The 14,948-nt window shown below is 55.3% G+C and overlaps 1 protein-coding gene across 1 annotated transcript in view; it reads left to right on the forward strand.

The window, feature by feature from the left end:
- TMPRSS6 (transmembrane serine protease 6) overlaps positions 1-14,948 on the forward strand; it is a 40,085-nt gene that overhangs the window by 11,170 nt on the left and 13,967 nt on the right. The window contains exons 4-10 of the mRNA XM_007975686.3: positions 329-396; positions 943-1,127; positions 1,435-1,476; positions 5,998-6,202; positions 8,899-9,035; positions 10,456-10,568; positions 10,876-10,985. Of these exons, the coding sequence (XP_007973877.3) occupies positions 329-396; positions 943-1,127; positions 1,435-1,476; positions 5,998-6,202; positions 8,899-9,035; positions 10,456-10,568; positions 10,876-10,985 (860 nt within the window). The remainder of the gene's footprint in view (positions 1-328; positions 397-942; positions 1,128-1,434; positions 1,477-5,997; positions 6,203-8,898; positions 9,036-10,455; positions 10,569-10,875; positions 10,986-14,948) is intronic.

Below are 14,948 nucleotides of genomic sequence, written 5' to 3' on the forward strand. Positions count from 1 at the left end.
GCCATGGGAGGAGGTGCAGAGGGGACCCAGGAGCTGAGTGGGGTTTTTCAGAGTTGAGGAGTGACTTTTGGCAAGGCGCAGAGGGGTCATCGGCAGTGCGGGTGGAGGTGAGAGCCAGGTATAGGGGAAAGGGAAAGAAGGGGACGGGGTGTGAGGTTCATGCATGCCCCGGCCTGGCCACTCAGCACTGTGTGACTGTGATCAAGCCTGTCCACCTTGGAGGCTCCTGCATGGAGCGGGGCTGCCGGGAGGAGCAAAGGGCACCCTGAAGTAGGAAGTGGCCCTCCTTGCAGAGGGTCCCAGGAGCTCCTGTCTTCCCTTCTTACAGCTCAAGGAGCTCATCGCCAGCACCCGCCTGGGAACTTATTACAACTCCAGCTCCGTCTATTCCTTTGGGTGAGTTGTCCTTGCCCCTGACAAGCTCCTGCAAGAAGCTGAGATACAAAGAGTGGGAGGGGACTCCGTAGGCTTCTGATGCAATGCCTTCATGTTTCAAATGGGAAAACTAAGGCACGGAGAGGGAACTCGGCTCCCTTCACTGGGCTCATCTGTAGAATGGAAACGTGGGTGTGATAGGTTTGCACCAGGCAATGACTGTGATGGCTGATCAAGGGCTTGACACCATCAGGCGAGGCCATGTTGGAGGGCGATGGGGTTACGAGCATTGGCTCCAGGGCCTGCCTGCCCTGTTCGCATCTGGTTCTGCTACTTCCCTTGCAACATAGTCTATGAAGCACAAGTTCACCTCTCGTGCCTCAGTTTTCTCATTCGTAAAATACGGATGATGAGAGTGCCTCCTTCAGAGGTTGCTAGGAGGCTTCTGTGTGAAGACGGACAGCAATGGCTGGGGTGCGGAAAGTGCTCAACGTGCATGAGCAGGGGCGGGGCGGGGGCCAGACCTCAGAATCCTTCCCTGGCCCCTCTCATTTCTTCCTGCCTTAGGGAGGGACCGCTCACCTGCTTCTTCTGGTTCATTCTCCAAATCCCCGAGCACCGCCGGCCGATGCTGAGCCCCGAGGTGGTGCAGGCACTGCTGGTAGAGGAGCTGCTGTCCACAGTCAACAGCTCGGCTGCCGTTCCCTACAGGGCCGAGTACGAAGTGGACCCTGAGGGCCTAGTGATCCTAGGTCGGTACTGGGAGCGGAAACGTGGGGTCGGCCTCATGAGGTTGGGAGAAACAAGCTGTGGTGTGGCCTGGGGAGGCTGCCTGCCGGGGCTGGGGTGCCCCTCAGGGTGGGCCCCCCAGGAGGGCCCCCCAGGTGAGGTAGCAGATCCATTGCATTCAAGGAGCCAGGAAGGAAGGGTGGGGTGGGGGTGCTTAGGGTAAATCTCAGACAAGGCTGGCTCCAAGAGTCTCCTCTAATTTTATTTTCATTGTATTTTCTTTTATTTATTTTGTCCTTGTTTATTTGTTTGTTCATTTCCTTTTATCAGAAGCCAGTGTGAAAGACATAGCCGCACTGAATTCCACGCTGGGTACGCTACTTTTTTCCCCTCCCCACTTCCCTTTTGAGTTGGTGTTTGTCTTAACTTTGTTGTATGTCAGGGGGACACATGGCCTCTGTCGTGGGTGCAGGGAGCCCTGGCCCAGAGTCACCCAGGGGATGCCATGGTGGACTCAGTGATGGGTCCCCAGCAAGTCTTGGAGCCTGTAGGGGGAGAAGAGGTGGCTTTGTGCACGCGTGTATTTTGTGTGTCTTGTAGACGGGTGTGCATGCGTTCCTGTGTGGGTGTGAGGATGAGTCAGATTTAGTGGTCCACAAACGTGACTCTCCTTCTCTATCATTGACTTCAACCTGCCCACAAGCCATTTTTCCACTGATGGTAGAAAATCACCTTGCCAATTCACAGTGTGTCAGGTCTTTTGGAGGTAGCGGTGCCATTGCATTCAAAAACACTCCTTCCACCTTTTCCTTTCCTTCCCAGTCAGGCTCGTCAGCCCTCCCTCCCTACCTAGTGCCATATTGCTAGAGTCACCTTGTGTTCCTCCAAGTGGACCCACAATCTTTCAGCTGGCCAGCAGAGTCACCGCGCTGCACAAGGCAGGAGGTGCTGTCCAAGTTGTAGTTTGTGTGAGTTGTGCAGTGCACCAACTGGGCTGCTGGACTGTATGGCCCCTAAATTCTCAGATTCCTCCTACAGTATCTAGCATTGTCACCCAGAGCCAAGGTGGGGGTGAGCGTCTCAACCCCTTCTCAGGGAGGGAGGCAGAGTTTAAATCCTTGTTATACTTTTCCTTAACTTCCCCTCTTCCCATCCTGCTGGTCAAATGTTTGCTTCTTTGTTGGATGGAGGTGATGAGCTCAAAGTACAGTTTTCAAAGAGGTGAAATCATGATTCTCATACAAAGATAGAGTGACCACGTGTCAAATATGTATTCAGCTGATTAACGGGGGAACCAGAGGAATGGTAAAGAATGCAAGAAACTGATCAATCTGTCTATCTATCTATATCTATCTATCTATCTATCTATCTATCTATCTATCTATCTTTCTATCTGTCTATCATCCCTCTCTTGATATCTGTCTGTCTACAGTTGTTCTGTAATTATCTGTGCTCTGTGGGTGTTCATTTCATGAGTGAATGATTTAACAAATGAATGAAAGCATGAATGAGGAGACTGGTTCAGTGCGCGTCCAGAGCAGAGTCTCAGGGAGCAGCGGTAACAACTTAAATCCTTGAAGTGGTCTTTCTGAGCACTTCCTTTATGCCAGGTCCCATTCCTGCTCTGAGGACACCAGGACGACCGTGTCCTCACCCCTGCCCTTGGAGGATCTTCAAGCCCCATGAGGGAGACAGACACATAAACAGATTCTCATAACATCAAGTGCCAGTGTGAAAATAGAGGCCCCAGAGGCAGTGGAGAGAGGGAATTTTTTGTTCCAAAGCAGAGGAGGGGTAAATCAAGAGCCTCACACAGAGTCTCAGATCTACAGGAGAAGGGGTGCTCCTGACTGGGGGATCCTGGAAGACTTCATGGAGGGGGCATCAGATTTGCACATGGGCCGGGTGTGGTGGCACACGCCTGTAATCCCGGCACTTTGGGAGCAGATCACCTGAGGTCAAGAGTTCAAGGCCAGCCTGGCCAACATGACAAAATCCCGTCTCTACTAAAAATACAAAACTAGCTGGGCGTGGTGGCCCATGCCTGTAATCCCAGGTACTTGGGAGGCTGAGGCAGGAGAATGTCTTGAACCCAGGAAGTGTAGGTTGCAGTGAGCTGAGATTACACCATTGCACTCCAGCCTGGGCGACAAGAGCAAACCCCATTAAAAAAAAAAAAAAAAAAATTAGCCGGGCATGGTGGTGTGCACCTGCAGTCCTAGCTACTCGGGGGTGGAGGAGGGGAGGCTAAGGTGGGAGGATCACCCGAGCTCAGGAGGTTGAGGCTGCAGTGAGCTGTTGTGATCGCATCACTGCACTCCAGCCTGGGTGACAGGCTGTCTCAACAATAAAATAAAATAATTTTTAAAAGAAAAAGAAATTCGGGCGTGGGAGTAGGCAGGGACTTGTCAGGGTGAGAAGGAGAAAGGGCTCCCTGGGCAGAGAGAATGGCAGGGGCAAAGGCCAGGGGAGAGCAACACCAAGGCATGTTCAGTTACTTCCTCCCAGCCCCGAGAGGTGCCAGGCTCCCTGAAGGTGCTTCTGATTAACAAGAGGTTAGCACACACCTCTCCACCTAATTCACCTCAAAAAAAAAAAAAAAAAAAAAAAGTAATTATTAAAGTGGCAAGAGCAAAGAATCTGCTTAGAGCAAGATTTAAAGAACACAAAACCCTAGGAAGAGTCAGGCATCTTTCCCCAGCTGCTGGTGGAGGCTCTGTCCCTTCCCTAGGCAGAGACTGTTGGTCTCTCCCTGGGGAGCTCAGCTCCCCACTGCAGTCAGCACGGCCAGGGGTCAGGGAGAAGGGGCTGAGCCACAGGCGGCAGCATCAGAGCAAAGTGTATACACCTTCATTCCTTTCCTGGTCCTCAGCACTGCCCGGAGGAGGTCGTAGGACAGGGATTATTATCACATCCATTTGACAGAACTTGGAATGTCTAAGCCACTGGCCGAGGCTCAGTTAACTACCCAGAGGTAGTGAACATCTACCTCTACAGAGTCCGAGGTTGATAATCTACAATCAATAGTAAGTCAGAGTTATTATTCCTGAGAGCCTCCGGGGGACTTGATCAGACGATGCTTGGGGACAGAGACTGGCTCACTACAGCCTGGACACCGAATCTGGTCCACTGCTGCCTGACCAAGAATGACATCATCACACAGCTGATAAGTGTTGGTGCTAGGTGGGGAGGGTAGTGCCCCTCCCTCCTTCTCTCCAGTTTCCTCCCCCTCCCCCCTCCCCCGGGGGCCCAGCAGATGGCTAGCCTAGGGAGCTGCCCTCAGTCTGACCAAGCTGACAGGGGGAACTTTGCTTGTCGGTGGCCTTCCAAATAAGACGATTTAAAGCAGAGAAAATAGACTGAAAACTCAGGTTTTATAATTTCATGTCACCAGGCTGCCTCCCACATCCAGGTTCATTCCTAAATCCCCACTGGCTCCTGGAAGAACACCAGGATTCTGGTGAGGTTTAAATGAGATACTGGATGCTCCATGGGAGAGAATATATTCACTGCCAGACCCTGGTGCCTAGATGGAACACACAGTAGGTGCACAGTCACTGTTTTGAATGAATGAATGAATGATGCAGGTGGTACTGTTTTGTAAGGTCTAGCCGCGCATCAGAGCTTATGGATTAGATGGAAGAGCAGAGGCTCACTGGTGTGTGGGGTAGGGGTGTAGGGTGTAATGGTGAAGGAGTTGTGAAGCGAGGCAGCCGTGAGACGGGCTAGGTCTGAGCCTCAGGCGGGGCCAGCGGCAGGATGACAAGTCACAGGCCTTTCTTCCCAGCCCTACCTGCTCCGTCTCTGTCACACCCACCTGAGGAACAGGCAAGGTCTTTACTGAGCCCCTACTGTGCAAGGCGCCATGCTGGGCACTCAAACGTGCGTCATGCCACAACCTGCTGGCGACCCTGCAAGGGTGGTGTTATTGTCCCATTCTACAGATGAGGAAACCAAGGCCCAGGAAAGATTTAGGTGATGACTGGCCAAACCCAGATGTGTCTGGCCCAGGTCTGTGCAATGGGCACAATCATTGAAAGTATCTCTTAGAGCTATTGTGGGCATTCAGTGAGACACTGAGGGAAGGCATTCCGCTCGGTTTCTGGCCTGTAGCAAATGCTTGATAAGCACCTGTTTTATTCTGACAACTTCACCATCATTAGCTCAAAGCTCACGTCCTCCCCTCAAGGCAGCCTCCCAGACTCCTCCTTGGGGCAGTCCCTTCTCTCTACCGGAAGTGAAGCCCTCATCCCCTCTCCTCATTGCATGTGGCCTCGCTGTTCTCCACGGTGTTGCTTGCAGCAGCCAGAGGAGTGTGTGGTCCAAGCCAGCCCATGTCCAGCCTTGCTCAACCTTCTGTGGCTCCCTATGGCTGCAGGAGAAAGCAGCGTCGGTCCTGGGAGTGGCCTGGTCCGGGCCTCCCTGCCTTCAGCTTGTCCTCTAGACACATGTGCCCTGTGTGTACTTTTCTCAAAGCTGCCTGGCTCGTCCCAGCCTCTTTGCTCACGCGGGGACCCCCCAAGACGCCCCCAGCCCATAGGCTGGGTTTGGAACCATCACCTCCTGAGCTATTCTTGCCTGTTCTGTATCTGTTTGTCCCCGCTGCCATCCATGTCCCCAGGCAGCGACTGTATCTTTACCTGGGCACTGAGAAAGCATGAAGCTCAGTGGGTGTCCATTCCATGAGTGAATGACTGAACCAATGAACAAATGTGTGAATGAGGATACTGGCAGGGAAAGAGAAGGATCGGGTAGAGCGTGTCTGGCTGTCCCCACCTGGCTCCCCTGCCCAGCCCATCCTGCCTCGGGGAGGACCTTGAGGAACCTGGCTCCCCAGGGTCCCCTCCTTCTGGGTCACAGGAATCAGGGGCTGTGCCCCTCTTCCCGCTCCAGGTTGTTACCGCTACAGCTACGTGGGCCAGGGTCAGGTTCTCCGGCTGAAGGGACCCGACCACCTGGCCTCCAGCTGCCTGTGGCACCTGCAGGGCCCCGAAGACCTCATGCTCAAACTTCGGCTGGAGTGGACGCTGGCTGAGTGCCGGGACCGACTGGCCATGTATGACGTGGCTGGGCCCCTGGAGAAGAGGCTCATCACCTCGTGAGTCCCTGGGAAGGAGGGCGGGAGGGAGGGCTGGAAAGGGAAATGGCTGATGGGGGGTTAAAAGTCACACACAGCATTCTTAGACAAGTGGGGGTAAGACCCTGGGTCTGGGTATCTGGGAGACAGGACGGCTAGCCTAGAGGGGATAGGGGAGAGGAGGCTGGAGATGGTTGTGTACTGGAGGCGCTTGCCCTCCCCGAGCCTCGGTTTTCCCATTTGTAACAAAGCTGTTGTTCTAGATGACCCCTAAAGTCAGCTCTGGGAGGCACTGTGGCTTGTTGGGATGTTTCAGAGTCTGGCTGCAGCCTGGACTTTCAACCTCTGGGCTCATTCCTAAATCCTGACTGCTTCCTGGCAGAACACCCACCCTCCCTGCTTCCCAGGCTGCTGGTGGGGTTTAAATGAGACACTAGATTTTCAATGGGAGGGGATATCTTCACTGCCGGGCCCTGATGCCTAGATCAAACGCACAGTTGGTGTGCAGTATCTGTTTTGAGTGAACCAATGAATGATGTAAGTGGTACTGCTTTGCAAGCTCTAGCAATGCATTAGAGCTCATGGATTAAATGTAAGAGCAGAGAGGTTTACTGGTGTGTGGGGTGGGCGTGTGGGGGTGTGATGGGGAACCCCCTGCCTCCTAGCTGTGTGCCCTAAGTTACTTTGCCTCTCAGAACCTTCTTACCTTGCATCTTGCAGGATCATTGGAGGATTTAAATCAGACTATCTGTACCATGACCCTTACACATAGTGAGTGCCCAGTAAATGCTAGCCATTATTGTTATCATTATATATAGTCTAACGGGGACTAGGCCACAAAAGGCATGGAGTACCAGGAGCCATTTGGACTTTGATAAGTGGGGAGCTATTGAAAGTTCTGAGATCTGCGGCATGTGCGTGAGCTGAGTTCCTGGAGGGCTCTGGGAAGCACAGAAAAGCCAGACACCATCTGACTTCCAGGTCCAAAAAGGGTGGGGACACTTAGGGGCTTCCCCTGGGGCTTCTCCAGGTGCCCCTCAGCTTCGGAGGGGATCTGACTGCCAGGCTCAACTCTGTTCCTACTCACTGCGGCTCCTGGTGGCTCCCTCATCCCAGACCCTTGGAGAAGCTCTAAAATGACAGGTTAGACAACATTTGGGGTTCTCAAGCTCGTACCCCAGAAACCTGCTAGGGAATGGGAGTGAGGGGGCCTTTGGTGGTGACAGGAAGACAGAGCAGGTGGCCCCTTGCCCAGGTTCAACCATGTGCTTTGTTTCTGCGTTCCATGTTTCATTGACAAGGGCTCTGCTGCTAGGTAAATAAAATAAAAAGCAAAAGCCCCCATTAAAGGTGACCTCCAGGTCTCTTCCACCCTGATATCGTATCTCCCACCTCCCAGGGAAGATGAGCCAGTAAGGCCAAAAAGGACATGGCTGTGTGGGAGGGTAGGGGGGGCAGCGGCCTGGCTGGGGAGACTAGAGCACTGCAGGAAGACCAAGCTGGAATGGTAGGAAGAAGGGACGAGGGCCTGGGGGGCAAGAGGGGTGGTGCCTGCTACTGGAGGCCACCTCCCTCCTCTGGCGAGAGGCCAGGGGAACTGCCCCATCTCCGGACTCTGGGCACCAAGACCTTCCCAGGGAGACCCCCTGGGCTTATGCACACCACGCCTTCAACCGGCTGCAGGCTGCTCGGATACCACGTGTAGTGATTTTGAGGCTGTGCTTGGAGGAGCTCAGGTACTCGCTTGCCAAGGTGCCCGAAATCCCTCCAGCGGCACCCCTTCTTCCTGTCAAGGCCCAGGTGCCCACGCACAGTCGGCAGGCAGGGAGGCTATTGGGTTACCCACTCAGGGGCAGACAGGGCTGTTAGTTTCTTATAAATTGGCCCATCAGATGTGCTGGGACTCCAGAGGGTGTTGTCATTGACACTGGGAAGTTTGGTGGAGGTTGGTGAGAGGGTGAAGGGGCGCTGGGGAACCCCTGTCTGAGACAGGAAGACCAGGGGCCTCTGTGTATGTGGGAGGGTACCAGCCATCACAGGCAATGCCTAGCGCAGGCCTGTCTCTGCCATGGACTGCCAGTGAAGCCTCAGTTTCCCCATCTGGGAATCAAGAAGCTGACTTCAACAGTGTCACTAGAGTCTTTTCCGGGCTGACATTCCAGACTTCTAAAAGTCCAGAAGTCTAAGATACGGTTATTTGTTCCGAGTCCCCCAGGCACCAAGCTCTGGGCAGATTTCTGGGGCACCCTGGGGGTCACCAGACCACACCTGCCTTCTCCCTGTCGAATCCTTGAACACGGCCAGGAGTTGCAGTGCAGGCAGCCAGAAGGGGTGCTCCCTGCAGATGCCAGTCTAGTCTTCTTGCCAGGGATGCCAGGGGCCACAGGTGATTCTGTAGCAGGGTGGAGGAGGCTGGGGAGGGAGCATGAGACTTGAGCCAGCCATCATCATTGAACTGTAAGCTCCAGAAGTCTGGGGAACCTCCGGGCCTCTCTCACCCGAGGAGCTGGCCTGGTCCTTGGAGGGCCTTCGGTCTCCTCTGGGGCCAGGGAGACACAGACTCCCCATGGACACACAGCGGTCTCTAGTAGCAGACCTGGGTCCAGAACCCAGATGTCCAGACTCTCATCCACCACCCCAGAGCAGCTGCCTGCCACCCTCCCTGCCACTCCCCTCCCAGACCCCGGTCCAGCCTTGCCGCTTTTCTGTTCTGCCAGGGTGTACGGCTGCAGCCGCCAGGAGCCTGTGGTGGAGGTCCTGGCATCGGGGGCCATCATGGCGGTGGTCTGGAAGAAGGGCCTGCACAGCTACTACGACCCCTTTATGCTCTCCGTGCAGCCGGTGGTCTTCCAGGGTGAGGGGTGAGGGGACTCTGGGGCAGGGGAGGGGTGGTGGTAGAACCCCAGGGCCCTCCACCGGGCTCACTGCTCACCTTTTTGCCCAAATTGGGGACGGGATGGAGAGGGAAGGTTCTGGAAGCTCCTGCTGCTCTCCACTCCCCACCCCGGCCCCACTCTTCCTTCCACCATTTGCACTTCCACCCTGCTCTGCCCCTTGACCCTCCTACCCGTTCGCAGTCTCTGTCTTCCCGGCATCGCTCCCTCACTTCTCTCCTCTTTCCCTCTCCATCCTTCTTCCTCCTTTTCTCTTTTCTGTGCTGACTGCCTCTCCTCCCTCCTCACCCTCCTGGACCTGTGTCCCCTCCCCTCTGCCCCTCCCTGCCCTCTTCCCTCAGCACCCACCAGTGGCTGGGCCTGGAACACCGGTCTGTTTGCAGCAGGACTCAGAACTTCTTGGATTCTGCCCTAGACAGTCCGCTTACGGCCAAGAGGGCACAGGGAGCTTGGGGAGGCGTGATGGCAGCACAGCCAGGCCAGGGCCACCGGTGTGACAGGTCCCCCACTGCCCTCCCAGCCCCCACCCTCCTCCTGCTTCACGACCTCCCTCCTTGCCCCCTTCCTAGGAAGGGCACGTCCCACTCTGCACTGGACAGCTGTCCTGGGCCGGGGCCAGCCGTACCTCTGGGCAGGAAGCTCAAACTTTGCCATTTCTGGAGCTTGGGAGGGGAAGATGGCAGACAGGAGGCCACAGAGTCTTGGCAGCTGCTTCTCCCCCGTCTGCTCCCTCCCACTCAGGGTCCCCGCCCTCTTCTGGGTTTATCCCTAAACTCTCTGGCAGGGACCAGGGTCCCCAGCTGGCCAAGCTGGAGCTCTGAACGGGTAGCAGAGCTGTTCTCTTGGGAGTCTGACACAGGCTCAAGGCAGGAGGGAACGAACGGCTTTGGGGGCCCTGGCCCCATGGAGAGATGGCCGGGGCAGCTGAGCGTGCTCCTGTCCTGACCCCTGGACCCCTCAGCTTCTCGCTGTGTAGCCTCAACCAAGCCACTCCTTTTCTCCAAACCTCATCTTGGAAAAGGGGAACAGCTCTCTCTCTCCCAGCTGCCACCGTGAGGCCTGCGCAGGTGTGAATGCATTTTGTAAACTGGCGAGTGCTGTCCCACGAATGTCAATAACTAACACGGATCGAACACTTACTACATGCCAGGCTGTTTGAATGTTTTATGTCTTTTTAATCTTCTTTACTACCCTATGAGGTGTGTGCTATTATTGTCCCCATTTTACAGATGAGGAAACTGAGACCCAGGTTCACACAGTTACGCTTAACCACAGCACTTTGCTGGCAGAGGTGGTAGGGGTGGTGGGGTTACAAGCTGCGCTCGCCTGCTGGGAGGTGCAGCCAGGGGACCCCGTGTAACGGCTGCTCTCCTGGTCCAGCCTGCGAGGTGAACCTGACGCTGGATGACAGGCTGGACTCCCAGGGCGTCCTCAGCACCCCGTACTTCCCCAGCTACTACTCGCCCCGAACCCACTGCTCCTGGCACCTCACGGTGAGACCCCATCCTGCCTGCCCACCTGTCCTCTACCCCAAGCACAGCACCGGTCCCTGGTAACCCGGGATGAGAGCGGGACACAAGCGCCCACAGGCTGAGCCCTGGGTACCAATCCTGCTAGGGTGGAGAGGGGTATGGGTGAGGTCTCCCTCTGTGGATCACAGCAATGCCTGTTTGTTGAATGACTGACAGACTTTAGCCCCACCTGGGATTCTGTGTCTCCTTCTCTTTGTTGTTAGGGAGGTGGGTTCACCAACCTGGCCACACCCCATGGGCCACCTGATGGCCCGCTCCTCCCTCCCAGGTGCCCTCTCTGGACTACGGCTTGGCCCTCTGGTTTGACGCCTATGCACTGCGGAGGCAGAAGTATGATTTGCCGTGCACCCAGGGCCAGTGGACAATCCAGAACAGGAGGTACTACTTCCTCTCCTCCCTCCAGCTTCCTTTCCTCCCCCAACTCCTCCCCCCCCTACAGGTGATCCCCTCATTGGAAGCCCAAGTCCCCAGCCTCAGAGGGGCAGCAGGGGGAGCCAGCAGAGGCTGGGGCTGGTGTTGGGCCTGTTGTCCTCGTCCCAGCCCCCGCTCTGGCCCCAGCTTCCCCTCTAGCTACCCCAGCAGTCTCAGACACTCTTGGTCATCAGACACCTTGGATGTTGGTTCTAATTACAGCAAAATAGTCTCATCTCCTGGGGTGCTGTAACCCCCTCTGGCACGCTCAATCCTTCAATAAAATCATTCCAGAGCCAAAGGACTCACGGGCACTTCAGTGCCTTCCCCCTAAACCCAAGGTGTACAATCCAAGGGGCCTCTCCCTTATTATGATCCCCTGCTGCACAGCCAGGTCCAATCCCATTGCACAGGGTAACATGGAAATCACAGATGCCCTGGATCCCCCGAATCCCCAACAGGGCACTTGCCCTCTTCCCTGCTCTTGCTCTTGCCCCCTCTGGTAACTAAGTTTCTGACAAAGAAGTGAGTCCTTCCAGGGATGTGAGCAAGAGACAGCAGAGTTAGGCTAAGCGACCACCGTCACCAGGGTCACTATGGCATGAGGCCAATAAGTGCCCCCTGGGCCTGGCCACCAGGAGGCCATGGGTGGTGCCAGCAGCTTCAGAGGCTTGGGGGGCAGGGAGGCAGGGAAAGAGAGACAGGGTATATGGACAGGTTTTCATTTGTCTGGGAAGAAAAGAGAACGAGGCAATTCAAGGAAGGGGCATTTAAGACAGGAGAGGTTCCGTATCTCAAATGTGTGGATCATCCCAGCATCCCCAGAGGGAGAGAGGAAGGCTCAGGTGCAGGTAATATTGTTTAGAGGGTGGAGGGTGGGCAAGAGGAGAGGGAGGCCCTCCCACGGCTCCATTGTTGGGGAGCAGAGGTTTGGGGAGAGAGAAGAGGAATATTGAAGCAGCGATGGCAGAGCCAGGGAGACCCTTCCCCTGGGAATCCAGGGTGAAAACGGTCATCACGTCAGCGTCAGGAAGGAGGAGACTACCCCTCATCACAGACTCTGGGCTCTGCCCTCCCTTCCAACCCCAGAATTCTGGGGGCCTAATGGGTTGAGAGTCTAGTACGCAAGATTCATCATTTCTTGGTTTTACAGAGTTTGAATATCCAAGATGCCAGTCTTGGAAGATGCCAAAATTGGAAGGCTCTGGGGCTCTAGAATTCTTGGATTTCTGGGGTCTGTGTTCCCATTCACCAACACTTGTGATTTGCTTGTTGGCTGATCCTATTCAAAAGGATCATCCAGACAAAAGGTGACAGAGAATGACAAGGTTTGCTTGACTCCCTTTTTGCAATTTATCTGGGACTAGGATTAAAGGAAAGGAGAAGAATTACCCGTGGTATGATTTAGGATTGTGCTGTTGGGGTTGACATGGGGAGTGACTTTGGGCCTGTGCTGCTGGGGGTGACATGGGGTGTGACTTCAGGCCTGTGCTGTTGGGGGTGACATGGTGAAGCAGTGGCTTCAGGGCTTTGCATTTGGTGATGATATGCTGATGGAGTGTGACATCAGGCCTGTGCTGCTGGGGTGACATGTTGGTTCGGTGACATCAGGCTTGTGCTGTCTGGAGAGAAGGCATCTGTAGCATGATGGGGGCACCTCTGGGAATGGCTGCTCTGACCCTCATGGAGCTCCCTTGGGGCTGCCTTGCTGCTCACTTAGGCTGAGGATGGCTGGCCTCACCCCCACTCACAGGAACCCGCAGGGTGACCCTGAGATGGATTCATGATTCACCATTCTGCGAATGATGAGAACATGTTTTCCTGCCTCCCTCCCTACCCCAGAGCTGAACTTTATGTCTCAGGGAGGCTCAGAAAGGAGAAGGAACAGTCTTGGGTCTGACACCCCCATCTCATCCCTCACCCCCATGGCAATTCCATTTGCCAGAGGTGGGGCCCCAGCATTCAGGGGTTGTGGGGAGTTCAGTGGCCTGGAGTTAGGGGCTAAGACAGGTGTTCAGTGCATTGGCCCAACAACCTGTGTGGTCATCGGCACCGTTCCCATTTCCCAGAGAAGAAAATTAAGGCTCAGCAGGATTAGGTGACACGCAGATGGGTCCACAGTTGGGGTCTCTCCCATACCCCACCAGCCACAAACAGCAGGCCAAAGGATGCTCCACCCCATGCTGTCTGGGGGAGGGCCCTCCTCCCTCCCTGATGCAGTCGGGCAAGGGTCTGGGTACTGGGGAGACAGGGACTTTGTGAGCTACCCTTGGGTAATGACAGAGAGAGTGTGGAACACGGATGGGAGAATCTTTTCCCTAATCCAAAGGAATGATGCCTCAGTGGTGAATTTGAGGCACTAGGACAGCTTCCAATGGGGTGGAGGGATCTCCCCAGAGTCTCTGAGCACCATTGAGCTATAGAACGTGTGGGCTGGACTGGTCCTAGCACCCAACCTACGGTACAGGTGGGGAAACTGGGATCAGCGATGGTTAAAAGGACTTGGCCTTTTGTCCCTGTCTTTTCTGCCTTTCAGTGGTGGAGATGGACTTCAGGGTGTAGCTAAGCGGTGGCTGGGTGGTGAAGATGAGGCCTGGCAGCTCCCCGTGCCCCCATAGCTCCCCTCTCTCTGTCCAGGCCTCCCTTGCCACATGGGGCTGGAAGTGCTCAGCGGGATCTGGCGTCAGGGTTTGCATGGATCTCTAGATGCACTCCCTTCCTTGTCTGTGAAACAAGGGGTTCAGGCCAGCCCCAACCTTTGATTACTTACCCATCAGGGAGATGCTGTCTCCCATACAAGTTGCGTTTATGAATTCCTGGCCAAAGGCCATTCCAAGTCAGGCTGGTGAGGTGGAAAGCGCTTTAGTGTCGAAACCAGACAGGCCAGGGCTCAGCACCTGTCTCCTCTGCTTCCTACCTGGGCGAGGACTTAGATCTCCCAGCCTCAGGTAACTCATCTGAAAAAAGGTCGTGAAAGAGACCCCCGCCCTGGGAAGACTAAGTGAGACAGTGCATGGAGAACACTGCACATGCGGGCGTGGGTCAAGTGCAGCGACCCTGCGTTCCTCACTAGCTGTCACTCCGCTCTGGGCAGGCACAAGCTGAGGGATTTACGGTGCTGGCTCTTTCAGCCTCAACAACCCAGCGAGGAATCACGTGCCTGTACAGACTTCATAGACCAGTGAGACACCCAAGACAGAGACACGAAGTAATTTGCACAAAGTCACCCAGCTCGTTGAGCCAGAGCTAAGGCCAGGCAGCCTGATCCGGAGTGCACGTGGGTGCACAGATGCATGTCTGTGTGCGTGCGTCCATGCATGTCTGTGCACGTGTGTGTGCATGTGTGTGTGGTCCATGTGTGCGATTCTTCCCTCTGGGCCTCTAGTGGCCCATGCCAGCTGGTGACTCCCTCAGCCAAGGCATCCTCAGCCAACCCACTGGCATCCGGGTGGGGGCATGGACGGTTTCTGTGGCTGTCCCACCAGCTGCAGAGTGGCCTGGGAAGTCCCAGCCCTTTCTTCTCAGACTTTGATTAAGGGTCCAGGATCCCCAGGGGCAGACTCTTGTCCCCTCCCCACAGACTCCTCCTGTGTGAATGACTGTGGAAGGGAAGGCAGAGGTGGCACCTGTGAACCATCTGCTCTGGGACACCGTGCCCTCTAGTTATGATCATGGGCGATAGTGATCATCCCATGTAGATGCTGAGAAATTCTTAGAATGAGCGATGTTGGAAATCTGGTTGTGTGGGTGGCAAAGACATGAGAGGTCTAGGGAAGAGCAGATTTTCAGACAAGGCACTTTAGGGAGGGGGAGGTACAGTCCTTCGGCCCAGAATGCCCATTGATGGAGAGGGTGTGTCAGGGGAGAGGGTATCTTAACCCTCAAGTGCCAGCGTAGTGATGAGGAAAGGCTGGCCTGGGCCCCCCACGG

The sequence above is a fragment of the Chlorocebus sabaeus genome, chromosome 19, assembly GCF_047675955.1.
Source record: "Chlorocebus sabaeus isolate Y175 chromosome 19, mChlSab1.0.hap1, whole genome shotgun sequence".
Lineage (NCBI taxonomy): Eukaryota > Metazoa > Chordata > Mammalia > Primates > Cercopithecidae > Chlorocebus > Chlorocebus sabaeus.